Source organism: Cyanistes caeruleus, chromosome 7, assembly GCF_971803275.1.
Source record: "Cyanistes caeruleus chromosome 7, bCyaCae1.hap1.1, whole genome shotgun sequence".
Classification (NCBI taxonomy): Eukaryota; Metazoa; Chordata; class Aves; order Passeriformes; family Paridae; genus Cyanistes; species Cyanistes caeruleus.
In genome coordinates, this window is record NC_141707.1 from 18,313,310 (window position 1) to 18,333,913 (window position 20,604).

At 38.0% G+C, this 20,604-nt stretch overlaps 1 protein-coding gene across 14 annotated transcripts in view; it reads left to right on the plus strand.

Annotated features, from left to right (window-relative positions):
- ZNF385B (zinc finger protein 385B) overlaps window positions 1-20,604 on the plus strand; it is a 151,867-nt gene that overhangs the window by 17,022 nt on the left and 114,241 nt on the right. For 9 of the 14 annotated variants that reach the window (XM_086898124.1, XM_086898131.1, XM_086898128.1 and 6 more), the window contains one exon: window positions 11,268-11,570. In XM_086898124.1, coding sequence (XP_086754250.1) covers window positions 11,270-11,570 — 301 coding nt within the window. In that variant the 5' untranslated portion in view covers window positions 11,268-11,269. Of the gene's footprint in view, window positions 1-4,386; window positions 4,441-11,267; window positions 11,571-19,223; window positions 19,587-20,604 lie in introns of those variants that run through there. The other 5 variants (XM_086898125.1, XM_086898132.1, XM_086898127.1 and 2 more) reach the window with 3 other exon arrangements.

The following is a 20,604-nucleotide window of genomic DNA, read 5'->3' on the forward strand; positions in this document are numbered from 1 at the left end:
TCTTGTTGTGCACCTCAGCATTTTCTAGTGCAAAAAAAATATATTCTGCTCATGCTTTCATCTTCCTGGGGGTTATATTTATTCAGAGGAGATTAATGGCAAATTTTCTGTGTGACTGATATCATCAGAAGTTTATCCCTTTCCGAAATGACTTTTTTTACTTTTTAGGGGAGCAGTATGCATGAATTTCTGTGAAGACTTCAAATACATGGTTGTAAAATGACAGGTGGAATGATGTTTATATCCCTGAGCAGGTGCCAGACTTGTGTTCTGTATAGGATGGCAGCACAAGACTGATTGTGACTTGTATAATTTGATGTCAGATCTTTTTGTCTTAAATAACTGGTACTGAGTTTTAAATGCATTTATGATTACCTGGCCATTTAATAAAGTCATGTGTTCTACAGAGAGCTGCACTAGGATGCACAGATTAATAAACTCTGCAGTAGAGGAAGCAGTCTGGGATGTTTTAAAAAACTGGCAGTTCTACAGACACTCATTTAAAGAAGGGTTAGCAAACATGCTTAAGGAGCTTGGAAAAACTAACTACCTTGTTGCCCCTCATTGCTTCTGCCTGCATGTCCTGTAGTTTTCCAGATTATTATTTTTTTTTTTTCCTCTTTTAGTCCCTGCTTTTTCTCAGGAGCTAAGCTGTCATTTGCAGTTGACTGGTGTATTCTGTTCCTCTGCCCTTCAAGGCCTGAATGCTGAAAGAAATGATGCCCTTGTGCTGGGCTGGAGGAAACTTCCTTGAGCATGTGCTGCAGAGGAATCTTCTGGAGTATCTCTGCTGGTGCAGCTGTGTGGGCTGTAGTGCCAGGGATTCTGACAGTGTAGGGCCCCTGCAGAGACCTTTGCAAGCCCTCTCCCTCATTACTGTGCAGTACAGACCTTCCTGATCTCTCTCCTTTGTGTCCTGTTCTTCTGATGTTGATGATTTAAAGGCAATTTGTCCATATCTTGAAGTTTTACTTCTTAATGGTTCAGCTTAAGCAATGTTTCTTTTCATCCAAGCAGACAGTGATGTAACCTTTATACTTGTGCAAGAGTTAATTCCCTGTCTGTGAAAGGTTTTAATGTACCTGGTGATTTAAAAAAATTGGAAAAATGCTTCTGTGGATGTATTTTTTCTATTTTCTCTGCTTGCTTTAGATATTTATCAATGTACAAAAAGAAATTTAATTAGATAATTTAAAAAAGATGCATAGATTTATTGTATCTATTTTGAGTTCCTAATGGTTGGTATTGGGGAAGTGGCTGTATTTTCTATTAACCATCTATAAATGGATGTGACAGGTGAAGTAAGTTTATGCTGATTGTAAAACAGGCAGAAGGTATTATACTAGTTCTGCTTTTTAACTGTCTTTTCTTTCTTCTATGTATATATAATATATTAGTGCATGAGCAGGAGGATAAGAAGACTCTATAGAGAGGGTAGGAAGAAAACTGGAACTGGGCAAGAATTGATGGAGGACCAGCAATCAAAATGATAACAGTAGATCGATCACCAGAAAAGGAGGCAGAAAAAACATCCTACTGTCAAGAAAGAAAATCTCTAAAATTTTTTTTCAGGCCAAGGAAAACCCTAAGTTCTGCAGAATTGCTTCTTGGTCTCAGGTTCCCTCTGAACTTGTGGGCCATGTGTACCTTTTGTCATTGATCACAGTGAGAATCCTTAGCTGCTCCCAGGTCAGTAGGTGGAACCAGCAGAACATTATAACTTGTTCTTAATTTACTGTAAGTGTCTTCTACAGTGCAGCTTACTCTTATTGGGCAGTTAGAGAGCTATAACCTCCCGATTTGTCTGATCTAAAATAAACTAATCTAGTAGGTCTTAACAAATCTTCTAAACTTGACAGCAGATGGCACATGCTTTTTATTTAGCCCTGCATATACTATCTTGGTGGGTGGTAACTGCCTTAGGACAAAATCAGCATCCCACCAGTCACCATCTGGGATGGCAGATGATATGTGGGACCGTCATGAATAAGCATTCTGATGTTTGTAAATGTCTGAAGGAAGACACTGCTTGTTAACGTGGCAGTTGGTATGCAGTCACCACCACGAGAAGCACAATTTATGCAGTAATCAGCAAAAGATGAATTGTGTACCTTGGGTTCATCTCTGGAATATGTGTGGGTGCAAGTTAAATCTTTCATAATTTGTTCATTTTGATGGCAAACTTGAATGGCTCTTATCTTGACAAACCTTTAGTCTTTGTCACTGCTTTTGTGCTAAAAATTTTATTCTCTTAGGTACTGTGTCAGCAGTGATATTTAGATGCCTCATACTGCATCATAACCGATGCTGATGAGCACGAATGCATGGTGTGAAATGTGCCCTTGTTTTGACAGTGTACTTTGAATTGATGAGGAAATGGAGGGGACAGTTTGGAGAAAAAAGTGTTAAACTGCTTGGAAAAAAACACCCTATAGTTTTGTTCCAGATGCAGGAATGGAAATACACATTTTCTAGCCATCCTCTTCTCCCATTTTCTCTCGTCCCCTGGGCAAGATGCAGACTTCAGAGAGAAAGAACCACAGGCCACTTCTATCACCTTCACTGTTCCTGGCTGTATGCACTAAGCCTCTCTCCTGAGCAGAAGTGCTTTGAGAAATGTTATTTAGATCTGGTATTTTTGTTATTCATGTGACAGGTTCCTTATGTAGAATATTTTAGACAGTAAAGCTGGCCTTTTAGGAAACTCTGAGTTGTATCAAGTACAAACATCTTTGAATGAATTGATGTTTTTTAATGTGGAATAAGACAGGTATGAGACAGAAAGGATTTTGCACGTGACAGTCACTTAAAGCTTGAGGTGACTGGCAGCTCAGAGTTTAGGAGAGGTCTGGGCATGACAAGGAGGAATGAGGGGTGGCTGTATTTTCAGCTTTGCTTTGACATCTCTCCAAGTTCAGTCTCAGCACAAAATACGCTTAGTTGTGGTTCCTTTGAATGGGGAAAAGGGCAAGTGAAGGTTCAGGTCAGTGCTTTTACCTGGCCTGCCTGCAGGTGGTTTCAAACTAAGTGATCCACAATTCTTATGGTCTGCACTATCGGTTGGATAATATTCTTATAACCTGATCATAAAACTTAAGTAATTAATAAGACAAGGCAGGTGTGATGTCCCTTTATACTATAAGGCAACATTGGTTTCAATATTTTTTCAGTTTCAAAAGAGAAACAGTTGTTTACATAGACAATGACAGTATCTTATGAATGATGACTGATCTGGGACTGATCTTTTTAGGAGCACTTTAGGATTGACATTCACTGCCAATGATCACGCTTGCAGTTTTCTCTTCTTTGTATTCTTAGTGCTTCTAATCAAGATCTCAATCTTACATTTTTTTCTGAATGTAGCATGTTCTTTGTTCATGTCCAGCTATTATTTTCACACAATCAAAGTTTTTGTGTCCAAGAGTGCTTTCACAGTACTACCAGGCTTTATCCTGAACTAATGATTTCCAGTACAACTTATATTCAGCTCCCAGCATTGTCAGACTTAAGAACAAGATAGCCGTCTACTAGGCCTGAATTTCTGTTGTGGCTTCCTTTTATGCTGAGGTGAACTCTTGATATTTTTAAGAAGGTAAGAAATTATTTTTACTTCCTGAGATCAAAAATTTACTCTTCTAATGTGATTATGCTCAAGCAACAGCCAGGTACAAATACCGTATAGGAACCTGAGATTATGTCAGCAGGTTTTGATCTTTGTGGAAGTTCCTGCAATGAACAACTTTTTTTAATAAATAAAATAGATATTTCACTAGAAGTACCTTATATCTTAAATCAGCTGTCCAATTAGTTAAAGCCCATTTGTTTTTCAGCTGGATTTAAGTTACCCTAAGCTTCTTAAATGTATAAAAATAATTTGTTCTTTAAAAAACCCTATTTTCTGTGGTCTTTTTATTGTTGAATGCAGGTTCAAACTGTGTCCTCTACAGGATTTTAACTTTGTAGGTTTGTCTTCAGCTCTTCCAGGTTGTAAAATCTGATGGAGATACATTTAATTAATGTTGTGTTACTCGGTGTTTTTCTAGGGAGAAATACAAGGAGTCCTTTGATTTAAATAGTACTTGGATCCAATACTTTCAAAGCTGCAAGTAAAAAACCTAACCTACCAACTTGGTAGGAAGTTACAGCCAATATCATTCAATTTATTTATTAGATTTGTAATTGATAAGACAGTTCCTTGGTCTCAAGAAAGCAGATTATTAAAATGGGCAAAATTGAACATATACACAAGAAAACTCACTTTGCCAATTTCTAGAAGAGAAGAGAAAAATTTAGCCTTTTATAACTGAGGATTTGGTGTTAAAATAACTTGTAATTTTCATGTTCAAACTATTAAAGTATCCAAATTTTTTTTCTCCTATCTGTTAGGTATTTGGGCATGTTTGGTGTTTTAATCCTGTCCATGTCCAAGAAAGAACTAATGTAAGTCTCTATTTTTGTGGTTTTGTTTTTTTCTTCTTCTTGAGTGTTGCTTTACAAATAGGGTATTAGGTCTGTAACAGGAAACTAGAGTTCCTGGATGAAACAGAATGTAAATAGGATCAGATACAGACAATCAGTGATGGCTTATATGGACTTTTTTTCTGTGTGTGTCGTACCTGATTGAATTTGTTGCAGATATCATACCAGGGATAGCACTGTGGATATTGGGATTGTTATATGGATTTATTCAAAAAACTTGCTATAAAGAAAGCTAAGGGAGCTGGGTAGCATTTTTCCTGGAAGATCTAATTTCTCTGATAGGTTTCTGCATGTTGTAAGGGAGGGCAAATGTCTAAAATGATGTCTAAACCATGTGTTGGACACCTTGGGCATCTCAATATTCTTCTGTAACTAGCTAAGATTGCTTAGAGTGCAAGTTAGCTCAAGGTAAGTGGTGGCTTAAATGACAGACTGCTGAGTAGAAGGCACCAACTTGTCAAATGGTTCATCAAGCAAAATCGTATTATGATAATTCTGTAAAACTCTCTGTTCGTCTTGAAGCATAATCCAGGGTAGCTGTCTGGACTCCAAACTTGGTTATCCTGCTTGGCAGCAGTCTGATATGTTATGTCAGGTGAGGATATATCTCTCTGGCAAATAAACAGAAATGTAAATAGATTATTGTATTCTTGTTAATGCTGAGACTGCCAGAAATCTATAAGTATGGGTGCTACAGAGGAAAGGATCAACATTATAATTAGAGCTAACTACAGATATTGGCACATGCAACAGCAGTCAGGGATAACCTAAGTTAAAAGTCATTTTATTTACTCCAGTTTAGCTGAGCTCACAGTCTAGTGCAGTAAGTCTAATTTTAGGTTTCCTTAACATGGAAAATTTCAAGGCTAGTAAAGCAAAGCAAAAATACTAGCTACTTGAATGTTTCCAGTTTTCTGAATTACCTTTTGCTGAGCAATGTTTGTGTTGTGAAACAACCATCTGTTTTTTTAGTTTAAAGAGACTCTCCTTCAAATGTTAAATGCTCTAAAATATGTCAGTGAAGAGGCTGTCAACCATTTGTCACACTACACCATTCAAAAGTTTTCATGTGCAGTGAAAGCAAGCTGAGTTTCTATTTCTCTTTGTATTGATAAACTAGCATCAAAATTAAAGTGAAAAAATTACTTAGTCTGGTTTGCTCTGTGTACTGTGACTAATTTATTACTCTTTATATGTCTTAAGAAATAAAAATCACTTTACTTTTCTGAACCATCCAATTTTTACTGTAATTTTGAATAAAACATTCCATGTATTTTGCAAGCAGAGATGAAAGACATAACCAAGAGTTGATCAGATATGGATGGATGGGTAATAAATAGTTTGACAGGCGGAGATCTTGCAGAATATGATGCCTCCTTGAGGAATTTCAGAACAAGACGAAGATTAAACATGGCAGTTCTCTGTTTGGGTTTGTACTGAAAGAAAGAGGAACACATCTTCTGAAACAAAACAGGTCCCTTAAACATATGGGGGATTTTTCAAGGTTGGCTTCAAAATAGTCTCTAGTGCTTTTTTTAACTCTGTAGGATACTGAGCACAAGGCACTATGCATATGCTGTTCACCACAGTATCCCAAAAGTACTTGTTGCCCAGATGGTGCAAACCATATGCCTCTTGATAGTTTATCTGTGTTTGGGAAATACTCTCTAAAAATTCAAGAAAGGTCATAAGACTTGTAAAAAAACAGCTCTAGTGAATTTCTTTTAAATAATGCTCTGGAGGCATTCAAAGTTGGTTTGTGTATTTTTTGGGATTGGAGGTTTTTTCTTTTGGGAGCGGTGTGTAAATGATTTATGGCGGAGATGAGGAAGTAGGGCATTACAGTTGCTCAGTATGAGACCCCAGCTCTTAAGGCATGCATGCAGACTTGACTAGTTCATTGCAGAGATCGTTTTTCTCCATTGAAGATGTTTCAGAGGACTACAACAGAAGGCTAGGTCCTGGGTCTCTCCCTGGTCCCCTTCCCTCAGCTGTCTGAATGAACCTTTTTGGAAATCTAACAACATAGAAAGCCAGCTAATTTTGGTATTTGTTCCTGCGTCTTCCACAACTCATTTGATTATTTCCAAAGGCTAAAGGAGAAAATTCTCTTTGCCATTTGTAAGTTGTTAAAGTACGTATTCTTTTTTGCGTACCTGGCACAGATCCACAGAGAAAAGGCAGTCTAATTACATTTCCAGCACAGTAGTTCTTTGAAGTATGAACTAATTAGGAATGGGCATTGCAAAAGTTTAGACCAGCACTCAGGAAAAGAATGCATCATGTAACCATCACTAATTCATTAGGATAACCAAAGCTTATTTCCTTTGAGTAAAGATTTGCACATTCTCACCTACAGCACTGTACTATATATAATACTTCTTTGTAGCTCCTCTGAAAGCACAACTCTGTTTAAAAGTAAATTAGCCAGCCAAATTGAAAGGCTAATTGCCTTGAGCTTCAAGTACAAAGATATCCACGCTTAGATTTCTTTGCCAGCTGCAAGAGACTGAGAAGATGTGTTTTCAGAAATCCTAACAGGGTATCTCATGACACTTCAGAATTTTAATGTGGTGTCATAAATCACTAACTTATTCTTGCTCCAGTATTGTTTGCAGAATCTATTCGGATAGATCAGTTCTGTGTACTGGGGAGGAAATGTGATGGAGGGACAACCCTGGTAGCAGTTTATGTTAAATACCTGAAAAGGTCTTATACTTCACATTGCTTCTTCTTATGATTTTGATCAGAATAAAAATGAGTATATCTAGTTTGATTCAGAACTTGTTTTTGCAAGAGAAAGTGATGGGGCATACAATCTGTTTACAGACTTAGCATTTTTCTGGATCATTTCAGCTGGATATATGGATGCTCTTCTGTGTTTCCTGCTTTGTTTTTCTTGTTTTTCCATTCTCACCTTTCAATTTTTAATTGAGTCTAATCCTTGCTGGATAAATACAGCAACAACCTTTTCATTCTGTGTGTCCAGTGTGATTCACAGAATCATGTCCTTTCTGTATATATTATCTTAATTTATGGATATTATTATGTATCAGCTGTTGCTAAGACTTGGCTTACACTGTATGTAAGGTTATACAGAACTGGGAGCTTGCAGGATTGATCGAATGTATTTTCTCTATATGATAATTCCCAAGCTTTCTGCCTTTTAATGAACTTATATTCTTGTTCTTACTCTTAAACCAACTTCTGAGTACCTCACAATCCTACCTATAATAATTACTCTAAATTACTTTTTGGTTTCACAGAACATAATGATTATATAACTTCTCTTTATTCTCAGTTCACTGACTGTAGTCTCAAGTAGCTGCTTCTGTTACATGATAATGTTATTGAGCTATGTGTAAACCTGAGGAATGAAATGGCCCTGTTTCATATCTGACTCCTGGTGGGTGAGAACAAGTGCCACCCAGAACTCTTCACAATCTATCTGCAGGAATAAGCTCTTTTTGAAAGAAAAAGACACTTGACAGATGTGTGCTTGCATAAATTTGGGTGACTACAAAGTTTAGAGAATAAGAAGAAAGCAGTTGGTTTGGAGGTGTTTGGGGTTTTTTTCTGTTACAATTTAATGTGTATGTACATGTTTCTTTCATAAAAGTTTAAAGCATTTGGATAGCCTTCTAAAGAAGGTTTAGCTTGTACAAGATAAACCTCATTCATGGTGATATTCTTAACACTGACTCAATGCAGAATTGTACTTGTGCTGTATGTTCTAGAACCAGGACATCTCAAAGGTGTGTTTTACCAGCCTGAACTTTAAAGAAGAAAGGAAGGAGATGAAATCTTGAAAACAGTGGAAACTTTCCTTGCATATAAAAACCTTTTTAGTTTTTAAGCTAATCCATATGCCCCAAGATATGCTCATTTATGGTAAAATCTGTATCACTGTGTGAAAAATAGCCATACTTTAAAATCTCAGTGCATGTTTGCCATTGACATTTTCATTTTAAAAACTCTAGAAGATACTAAACTAAGCTTTCCAAACACAATTGAAGTGATTTGCTTTACCAAATGTTCAGATCTCCAAATCCCAGGAGGATGAGGGCTGGGATTTCTGTAAGGAACAAGCAGACTTCTGAGGCTTGGCATGGTCCTGTCTCTGGCTGCATGTACAGGTTCTCTCCAGGGCTGGACAGGGCAGAGTATGCTGCTGCACGCTCTCCTATGCTCAACATAGGCATTTCCTCAGAAGTGGTTTGGATCTGCTGCTCCCATCAGTTGTTGGGAGGTTATTGCTGCTTATAATCAGGCCACCTTTTAATTTAGACACAGAGCTTAAGGCAACAAAGGTTGTTTTAAATTTTCAGCGTGAGTTTTTTAACTCTTAAATTAGTAGCACGAGATTGTTTCAAGGACTCATTTGTCCTGTGTACGCAACTTTGTAGGAGAACTGACTTTTTAGTTGTTGTTTTGTTTTTTTTTTTGTAAAAGTGTACCTTGGCAGTGATTTATTTTTTATTTGTTTGAAGGTTAATTTTCTTTCTAGACTGGCAGCTAGCATGCCTAAGGGTGCAGGCGCAGGGTGTGACTCCTTGCTGCTCTCAATTGTTCCTTCTGGGTGCATCCATATTTATAAACACTTCTGGGGATCTCAGGACTGAGTTCTTGAGGCAAATGTTCTGATTCTCCCCATGTACCCTGCTTTGGCCCATAATTGAGCAGTCTCAGACTTCACCAAAAGTATTTGTTTTGCTGCAGTGCTGATGTGCTAATGCAGCACCAGCCTGGTGCTTTCCAAAATAACCCTCCTTGGGAAGGCGTTGGTGCTCTTACAGGCAGCTCCATCAGTCCCCCTTCTGGTCCACACAGCTTCCTGTTCCTCCTTCAGAGGAGCAACAAACCAACTGAGCTCCATTAATATCTTACAGGTGATTGAAATAATTGCTGAATTATATATTGGATTATTTTCTGTCTGCAACCAAATGTATGAGATTTCTGACAGGCCAGGATTTTTAAACTGTAACATGTTTTATTATTCTATAATGATTTGTATGTACAACTTGTAAAAGAATTTTTGTTTCAGAACCTTCTACTTCAGAGAACAAAAGCTACAACAGTGATGTTGAAATAAAAAATTACAGAAAACAAAGGGGATAGGGGAGGTTATTTATTAAAATACATTGAAAAATAACAAATACTGAAGCCCTAAGCAAATTAAATTTTCAGATGAAAATGTTATCTTAGCTGAGTTGAAGATCTTGGTTGCTGGCCTTGAAATATGATGCTTACACTTAAATGATTTAGTGTGACAGTCTCTAGCCTAGGTTTTCAGGATCACCAGTATTTTGTTTTTAAATTAATTAGGTACCTGTATGCTACAATTATTTTTATTTTGTGAGTTATACCCTAATGTACTGTTAATATTGTTTGATGACAGAACTGTCACCTATAAGAAAAAAGACATAAAGTCTATTTAGAATACTTGATCAGTGAATTGAACCTGAGAAGGAATCTGTACAAATCCTAAAATGTTAAACATGGGTTAGAGTTAGGAATGGGATGAAATACTCTATCCTACCATATAAATGACTATTTCTGAAGCTCTTTCTCTGTGCCAGAGAACAGACTTCCTCTTTTTAATAAACTTAACTGGACTATGAGAGGGGTACTCTGGTGTTACTTGTGAATGCTGCACTCTTCTGGGGAGGATTGCTGCCACTTTTGGTTTCAATGTTTGTGTCTCTCAGTGCTTCTGCCTAACAGACTTGTAGGTGTACATGAAGTTTTGTGCTGCTCTGGTTCCCAGGCTGGAAAAGGTACTTTGTGTTTGAAGTTTTTTGCTTTTGAAACCTGAACACAGGTGCACTCTAGCTAGGAAAGAACTGCTTTTGTGCACAGCTCACTGAGTCAGCCTTTGGCCACCCACAGTATTTTGGTGGTGGAGGAAAAGAATAAACATCAAGTTGTGTAGCTAAGAAAACAGTTATTTTCTGAGTTAGCCTAGACCCCCCCCCATTTCTTCTCTGCTAGTTTAGCACCATACCTTAAATGAAATACAGACTTTGCTTCTGTATATATAAAACTGTTCTTTGTGCAGCTTGATGAAGAGGTTTTTATTCTCTAGGGCAAGTTAATATTTCAGGCTTGCTGTTCAGGGACTGTCATTTGCCGTGATTTTGTGTAGTTTGTGTAAGACTAATGTCTAGCTGACTTCTGTCTGTACAATGGTTTGAGTTGTGAAGGTAATGATGGACTAATATAGATAACATACAGTCTTTGTATGAAGCTGAAGATTTGGATGTATGTAAAAGTGGAAAGGCTTCATTAGTCTCATTTGAACAGTCTGCTGTCTTTCTTTTCTCATTTGAACTGTCTGCTATCAGTGTTTCCATAACATTTCTTGTTGGCATCCTTTTTGTTGAACTGGAAGCAGTGGGCACTACTGTGGTCATTGGAAAGTAAAAAGCTCTGGAGCCAGTGTTTAGTAAGGCAGAGGAAATGTATTTGGAAACAATCTTAACCTCTGCTACAGATGCAATAATAAATCTGCTTTAAAATAGAGAGCTTGCAGAACAAAATAATGAGTTGTTGCAAGTTGCTGTGCACAGACTCTGATACATTGCCAACTTATTATTTCTGAGCTCTGTGGTGTGTCACAAATGCATTTATTTCTTTATTAAGGAATGCCTCTACAGTTTGGAACCTTATTTGTTAGAACTGGTTGCTGGGTCATCCATCATGGCATTTTAAAAAACAAAACACAGTTTTAATAGGAAGGATTCGTTGCTATCTAGTAACAATTTTGTCTCTTTTCTTTTTCTTTGTAGGTATGAAGCGTCCATTAAGTCCTGAGCACATCATTGAAGATGGGATTATGAATCAACCAGCTGTTCTACGGGTCTTTGAAGAAAAAGGACTGAGGAATGAACGGCAGGATTATCAATTAAGCAAAGAAAAAAAGAAGATACTGTTTTCCTTCTGTGAGGTGTGCAATATACAGCTGAACTCTGCAGCCCAAGCTCAAGTTCACTACAATGGGAAATCTCACTTAAAAAGAGTGAAGCAGCTAAATAATGGAAAACTCCCTACAAATACAGCTCCTGGCACTTTGTTTGCAAGTACAAGCACAGGTACATAATTAGTTTGAGATGTTGGATTTTGGTCAAGAATTCTGAGTAAGCTTTTAAGCTGTACCTTCTCTACCCAATATAACCATTAAACTTAATATAGAATAATACTAGTAGTTAATAATATTTTTCCATGTTCAGAATTACTGGTGCATTTATTTTCCTGTGAAGCCAAGTGGTATTGAGGCAGTATTCACCTGTTCCAGACAATATTCCATTATGTGTTGGACCTTGAGATATGGTCTATTTAAAAGCAGGTCTTGTGGATCCAAATACTTACGCATTTTGTCATCTGCTTTTGTTCCCAAAGGAAAATTCTGGAGGGATGCTTACATGTATAGGAGAAACCTTTAAATGAAATCTAGTAGTGGAATGATGGAGGAGGAGAGCTTGAATTTACAGCCCGGGTTCTTTCATTCTTTCTGCTTTCAGCCCTCTGGGTTTTAATTACTCTCATTCATAGAATCAGTTTAGGTTGGAAGAGACCTCTAAGTAAGAAGTATTTCAAAATAAGACTTTTTACTTAATAGGCAAAAGTCTAGAATGCTTGGGCAAAATGCATTTAGCATGCATAATATAAAGATACAAAGCGTAATATCCTTTTCTGTTTTTCTTGGGGGGGGGGTGTTTCTTTTTTATTTCAGTGTTAGACTTAGTTCATAGCTACTTGAGAAAAATCTAACAGATCTTGGATCTTCACACAGGAAGTTTTCTTAATTGTAACATTTGTTTTCATTTGCTACATTAAGACACTGACTTTGGTTTCTTTTGTTTTGTATAGAAACAGTCCAACTTCATTGAAGGGTTTAGCTTTTTCTTTTTTCTGATTTGTTTTTTCTTGTTAACTGAATTTACTTGTTTTGAAGTCTGTGGTACTGTTTTGTTTGATTTGGAACTAAGTAGTGTGAGGGTATCACTTATGTGAGGCCTGTGATTCAAAAGATTAAATTTCAATTGAATATTGAACAACTAGATTACTTAACTGAGTGTATTCTTAAAATAATTGAATATCTGTGAGACATGATTTAAGATTCCTCTGTGTCTGGATGGATCTACAATGCAAACAAAAAAACATTTTCTATTTTTGCTGCTTTTTGTTATCTGAACCCCTTCATCTGATGCCTTTGCTGTTATTCCTGGGGATCACAGCTGATGCTCTGGCACCGTTACTCAAAGAATGCTCTGATGCTCAGAATATGTTTGCTGGAGCACATGCTTTGGGGTTACTGCATAGCTTGGGAGTTACAATTCATGTTTCTTTGTACTTTGTTCACCAATCACTATACTAGACTATGTCCTAGCTGTGTGTTAGTTATGCTGGTCTATCAAGGGCATGTTGAAATAAGCATTCTTTTTTCATAGCTGAGGGATATTGTATTTATAGCATTTAAAAGAAATAAATGCCTTACAATAGACAATTTATTACTACTGTGATTATATAAACAATTTAATATACTGTTTAAGAACCAAACAGTGGGAGAACAAGATTTACTGAGATGTAGTTCTCAAAGTAAGTTTTCCAAAAATAACTAGAAATTAATTTTCTTATAAATTGACATTATCCAGGCTCAGTTTTAATCCACGTCCTCTGGAGTGTTATTACCTCTTTTAATGGAAGTCTTCCTTTCCCATTTATTCAGCTAACATTATAAACAGAACTAATTGTGCAGATGGTAAGAGAGCAATTATATTAATCTCACCTCACCACTGAATAGACTTCATTCCACATGCAAAGGAAGCAAATAGCCCCTCTCACACTCCACTGTTTTATCTGCACCCTTCTAATAAAGCACCTAGAGGAAAGTTCAGCACACCTCAGGAAACTTCCTGCAAAAGTTCTTGCTAGTGTCAGGCTGGAGTTGTCCTCTTTTGTGTTCAAAAGATAAATGTGAAATCAATAATATTCCCACTGGAAAATGAGGTGACTGTAAAATATACGTGATGGTAAATTTTCCTTGACACTTCAGAAACCAGGATTAGAGACCTGCCAGAACTGTCTTGATTCTGTGTGACAGAATTGATGGATCACCGACTCCAGTTCTCCCTGACACTTGGTGGACTTATAAATGGAGATGAGACATATTTTCATATTCATTCTGTTTTGCAGTCCTCTCTGTGACAGGTGGCCTTCAGTTGTTAGAAAAATGTCCTTTTAATTTTTGACTTCCACTATGTTTTACAACTATAAGTTCAATTTGTTGCTCTTAACTTGCTGGTAATGTTTGTTAGACTGTTGGAGTGTTTATTAAGATTTGATACCTGGGATTCCAGGTCCTGGCAAGAATACCTTTGATTGTATAGATGAAGGGCTTTTATATATTTAAAGTCTAAATATAATTTTAGAGATGAGTTTAAAGTTACTTCTTTGTATTTAGAGTAAAGGTGGAATTGCCATAGGATTTAAAATATAATTAGCAAGATATTTTTTTAGAAAATTTATTCTATTTCTAGTTTATCTTGCCTCACCAGTTATTGGTATATACAAACTCTTTTGCTATTGTACCTCTGCCTGCAATTTAAATTACTTCCTAGAAAGTAAGATTTAATATCAAGAGTTAAGAGCTGCTTTTCATTGTATTGCCACAATACAGAAATTAATGGGTTACATTAGGTGACTTTGGTGATTTGATCCACTCATCGAACTCCTCCTTTTCTCTACATCGGTGTTGAAAACTGGGGAAAAAAGGGGTGCTCTACTTGGAAAAAAAGTTGCACACGATGTTAGAGCCTTCACTATTGCTTACGTTAATGCTTGTTTATTCCCAGCCATGCCCACCGTGTCTCAGGCTGCGGTTTCAGTGCTGCCACTCCCAGGGCCATCCCTGTGCCCTTGTGCCAGGCAAACAGGACGCGGGGACAGGCTGCTGTCAGGACATAAATGAACTCTCAGCAAAGTCACAAAGTGTGTGTTTGCCTTCGCACCTCAAGCTGGAAATGATTTCATGTATTTCCTATGAAGAAAGAGGAAAAGAAAGGGTAGTTTCCTGCAGCCTTGGGGAGATACGTTTTGGAGTGAGCTTGGTTAAAGCTTTTCAGTGAGCGAGCCTTGCTGGAGCTTGCACCAGCACGGAGCAAATCCCTGCTGCTCTGAGTGCCTGAGATCCACCCGGGCCGGCTGAAAGCACGGGCTGAGCACCGCTGCTCACAGGGGCCTGAGACCCACCCGGGCCGGCTGAAAGCACGGGCTGAGCACCGCTGCTCACAGGGGCCTGAGATCCACCAGGGCCGGCTGAGCACCGCTGCTCACAGGGGCCTGAGACTCACCCGGGCCGGCTGAAAGCACGGGCTGAGCACCGCTGCTCACAGGGGCCGCCACCGCTGGCCAGCGGACGGCACGAGCTTGGGCAAGCGCTAATTGCAGCGGGCTCGCTGCCCCCGTGCCGGCAGCCAGCCATGAGTTCATTCATGTCCGGGGCGCTGGCGCGGGCGGGCGGCGCTGCGGAGCGGGGCCCGCATGCTGGGCTCCCACGCGATGGCGCTGCAGGCCGGGCCGTGCCGGAGCCGCGCCGCAGGGATGCCGCTGCTGGCAGGATCAACCGCGGGCTGCTCGCTCCTACCTGCCTGGGGGCTGCCTTGTGCTCCTTCCATGCCTTCTTCGGAGGTGACACCGGTTTTGCGCCACGAATTCTTATTGCTTTCCCCATGGGGTGGTATCTCATGGTGAGTCTCCTGGTTCTCTCCTTTGCCCCCATGATAACGTGGGAATGGTAGGTGTGGTTCTAAGGAAGTGTATTAGAAATGCCTGTCCGAGTCCAGATTTTACAGATGTCTAGAAACGTGTAGGGAAGTTTCATTTTTGTTACAGAAAGTGGCCAGATTTAAAACTGGGCAAAGGAGAATCCCTCTTCCCTGTGTCCTGGGCTGTTCCAAAGAGCACATGTGATTTAGGACACTCATTGATGCCCATGTGATCTTCCCGTAGGTTTGGTGGGAGGTGAGATTGGCATGTCAGGATAAAGTGTATTCTGGTACCACCTCTACCTTTTTGTTCTTGAAATCTCTGACCTTGCAGGACAGTTTTGGAAATGCTGTAGGACCTTATACCATGACTTTTCAAGGAGCAGTGGTACAAGTTACTGTGTTAGCAGTGCAGTACTGAGGGAATAGTCACAGGTTGATTTACTGAGGTATTATAAACACTCGGTTTTGGGATCTGGTTCACAGCAACGACAGCCAGGGATTTGTTAATATAGCAAAATAAATACAGAAATTACTAGACTTGTGTTGGGTTTGTGACTTTAATCAGGTCACAAATAGGGCCTACTAGTGGTAGTGGAAAGAAGATAAAACAGCAGTTTTGGGCATGGGAGAAGAACAACGGAGTGTGGACAAGGCAGGGCTTCTTCCACTTTTGGCACCAGAGATTGGAGCTTCTTTGTCTCTTTGTGCAGTGCCATATAAATTTGTAAGTCTAGGCAACCTATAAAGTCAAGAGAGGCAGGGACGCTTACAATTAAAGAGCAGATTATTCTTGATAGGATCCGTAGATTATATAGCTAACTTGCATATTAGTTTTCCAAAAAGATAGAGAGATAGAAAGTGTGAATAGTATCTTAAGACAAAAAATTAAACAGACTATTGATAGACATTGAGAAAGTATATGGAAAATATTCCAGATAGCCTTAAATCTGCATTCCCAATTCTGGCCTCATGCATGAGAACAAGACTTTTTTTCTTTTTTTTTTTTTTTTTAATTAAACTGTGAATGAAATTTGCTTGCCAGACGACCAGATCAGTACAGGGTTAAATGACAGTTGGTTACAGCAGAATAAATTTGCAGTGTATTGCTCTGATTTCATTGGAGTTTTTCCTTGTTTTTTGTTAGAAGAAGCTAATCCTAAATACAGGTCTTTATATGGGCCAAGACTGGCATTCTGACAGGTAGCTGAGTTGCCATCTAAGACTGCTTTGTGCCAGCCTAACAGAGAACAGAGCATTCGCTTACTTTAAACTTCTTGGTCTAGGTTCTCAATTCCTTCTCAGTGTTTGTCTTTCATTAATCTAAAAAAGGACAAGGATAATCCAATTTTTATTGCAGAAGATCTTTATGAATTATTCTAGCAAGTACTCTTAGGAATGCAAAGCAGCAGCCAAAAGTATCTTGAAAAAGTTTGTGACCGGAGTCCCACTAAATGTATGCATGCATAGGTATAGAATTAGTGCATAAGTCTGTAGAGAGCACTGTGAGCTTACTCTTTTTTTGTGTTGGACCAAAACCTTTTTTAGACCAGTAGAAGGTCAGCACTTGTTCTGCCTTCCATGTCTGCTGCCTGAAGCCCGACCTTTTTAGAAAGCAGTTTCAAGAAATCTGCTACTGTAGGGGCACAAAGCGGAGCAAGTCCACAGGATTTCCCCTCTCTGTCCCCTTGTGAGAGGGAAGTTGCTCCATGCTTTGCTGTTCTACTCTAGGTAGAATCCATTTTTCTGTTTGTAAAAAACTAGACTTGCTAAAAAGCAAAAAAGAAATAATAACAAAAAGAGTTATGTGCTCATAATGAGACTTAGCTTAGTGAGCTCTTGAGAAGCTCTTAGTATTTCACTTCTCCCTACAGGGTACGTTGACTTTTTTCTTATTTGATGGTCTCTTGAACGAGATTGCATTTGGTAGATGGTACCTTATTCTTTGCATCACTTGAGTCTCTTCCACCATTTACTTAAGACATAATGGTAGGTAACATTTTTCTTATAATATGAAATGTACTTATGATAAGCAATTGCTGTTTTTCTTTCACAGAAACATAGAAGGGAACCATCAGGATTTTAATTAGTTGCTCTGAAATTAAGCAGATTTATTGTATTCATTTAGGTCACTTGGTACTCCTGCCAAAATGTTGATGAGAAGAGTTAATATATGGCCCAGAACTGACATTAAAGTTTGTTTCTTATTAAGGGAAATTATTTTGTTGAGGTCATTTCTTTTAAAGTAATTGATAAGTTGCATCAGAGCAAAACATTTAAAAATTCCCTAATGGCAAATTAAAAACAATAACTCTTTTGAAGTTGGTAAAGGTTATCAGACCATTTATTCATCTCTAGGCTCCACTTCATTCTCTTTGAGGTGGGGAGCACATGAATGACGTTAGTCAAACAAACAGAGTTATGTAACTATTATGGAAAAAAAGTGGTTTATAGGGGGTGGTCCTTTGGGTGGAATGTGGAAGGATTTCAAAACAAAATTGGACAGTACACCTGGCACCCTTTGTCACTACTTTGCATAGATATATTCTTGTAGTCTTGTATATTCAATTGTGGCAAAATGCCTTCCTGGACATTTTAACCTCTCTTCAAGGGCAGTTAGGCAGTGGTAAAAAAATCAGCATTTCAGACATCAGAAAATCAGATGTTCTAGAGTCTATGACCAAAATATGACCCCCAGCCTTGGTTTCAAGCTGAGAATGGCTGCAGGAGTGGTGACACCACTTCTGCTTCAACTGGGAGCATATCCCTAGTCATTTAACCACTTTGGGCATGGCCTGGAGAGTTTCTTAAATCAGTTGAGTTCAGTTTCTGTAAGAATTTCTTCACTGTCTCACGGAAGGATGTGATCCACAGTTCAGAAGTATAGACAGCTGAGATGAAAAGGGATCTATAAATTTAGGGATTTTTATTCATGTGCATTTCTAACCATGATTTCTGTATTAAAACTACTGGAAAAAATAAAATAATGAAGTCAGGTTTGTTCATTACTTTTACCTTGTAAAAGAAAACTGGTATCTTCTCTGCATAGCAATTTTTCTCATTTGGGATCAGATCCTGTCAAAATTTCTCTTACATGACCCAGCAGATAACTGTACAGGTAATATAATGAAAAACTCCCATGTCTTTCCATTTCTTGAAAGCCTAGTTATGATTACATCTTATACTGTGAATCTCAGTGTGAGTATGCACAGCAACACATGCTCTGTTACCTTTCTGGGGAAAGAAAACCCATTGAAGTACCTGAAAAGACATAAAGATGTACATTGCGAGAAGTCCGTGTGGGAGTAGGAATAGCATAAATTTAATAAGTCATGGAGATCTTCCATAGTAAGTAATTCAAAATTACTGTTGGTTTAGAAGAATGAAGACATTGGTCATGTAGTGTCATGCTTTTGGTGGTTTTCTGGGGGAATTTTTTGTGCTTTTTGTTTTGTTTTGTAGTTTTTTGGTTGTTTTTTTCTTTTTAGTTTTTGGTACAAATACTTAATCTGCTAGACTGTACAGGTCTTTGTTGGGTCAGTATTCTCAATATTTTCACCCAAATATTTATTATTCTTTTTAATCGATATCCTGGGTCTTAATATGTAACAGACTTTGTCTGTTACATAGTTAAAAAAAATACTTATTTCATTTGCATAATTTTTAATTAATCTTATTTAGAAAAGCTGTAAGGAATCATTAATTTTTATTGCAGGATTTTTTTTTCCCCCCAATAATGAACCTCATCACAATACAGTCTGCTGATTCTCCTCTGTCTTGCGTTTGTTGTAGAAAAGACAGAGCTATTTTTAACATTTACACAGTCTAGATAGATGATTCTTCGTTCTGTGTGGTTTGGAGCTGAAGCTGGAGAGCCTTTCATAATCATATCCTTTTATTTTTTTATGGTTTGTTTGAATTTGATCTCTGTAGCTGATTCCATGCATTGATAATGAAGGCTTGGGTTGCCTGATTCTCAGCATAAATTCAGGCAGACTTCTACTTTGACAGTGCTCTGTGTTTCGGTAGGCATGAAGATACAGAACTGAAATTGCTTTGCTTTCTTTACAAATGACTCAGAGTGTGCTTGTCCTTCCCTAAAATGTTGCCAGCGTGTGAAGGATTTTCAATGAGCAGTGCAATAAGCCGGCATCTGGGAAGGTTTGAGGCTGCTCTGGTGTAGCAGCGAACTGTCACACAGATGACTGGGGCTGGAGCCAACACTCTGTAGCACCGTAGATCATATTGGTCACATACTGGAAGTTTTGTTTATGTAACTTGGTTGCTGTTTAACCTGCTTAAATACTATTGCCATAATGTGGAGTGGGCTTCCCAGTAGAGGTGAGTCTGGTTTTTTTTATTATTAAACTTCACTGAATTGCTTTGTGCTACGACAGTAAGAGTGGATGCTTACATGTTTGGCATTATTTCTGTGTGCAGTGCATTTCTGTTTTAGTTATTCCAGTGGAAGGGATAATAAAAACAGCAAGGCATATAATGCATTTTTTCTTCTCTTATTTCAGTATTAAAAGTAACTAAATATGTGGCAAGCTCCCTTTCCTTGCTTGCTGTTTGCAGAGGGCATCTTTCCAGTAGGTGACTTCCTATGCATTTTAAATGTTTTTTGAATGTCAGTGATGCTGTGTTATTGTTGTAGAAAGAAGCTTATTAGCAATGTGAATAAATACCTCTTACCAGAGGTTGCTTTCTGGCTTGTTAAATCTCAAAGCATAGTTACAATGATGTGTGAAACAGAAGAGCTGTCGGATTCTCCAGACAAACTAAAAAAAGTAAAGAATGAAATAAATTGTATACTGGATTTGACATATTGCATATATCTGTCATTGTTAGTATTAAAAGTTATGATCTGTCATGCCCAGGACGGTTTCCAGTAATTCATTTGCATTGACAGCTTTCTTTGAGAAGGGTATAAAATTTCTGTCGCTTCTCCCTAACCAGTTAAATTTGAGATTTAGTGCACCAAGTTTTATTTAAGGGAACAGATAGTGTACTAAAGGTAGCCCATGAAGTTCTAGTAGTAAATCTTTAAGCTTGAAAGTGTTATCGTAAACTAAACAGACTTTGTACTTGTGTGTTTTAAAAAAGAGGGTTTTATTGAGAATTTCACCTATAGCAGAACATAAAAAATTAGTTCAGCTGAGTTACTTATTAAGCACTGCTGTTACACGAATATTTGAGTTGCTGAGGTGAGACCTCCTATGATTATACTTGAGTATGCTGATAATATTTTTTTTAATAAAACAAGGAAATATATTGAAAAATACTTACTGGATTTTTTTTCTTGCTTGCTATAGAAATGTCTGTGCTTACTATGTAAAGACTGCTGTGGGTTTGTTTT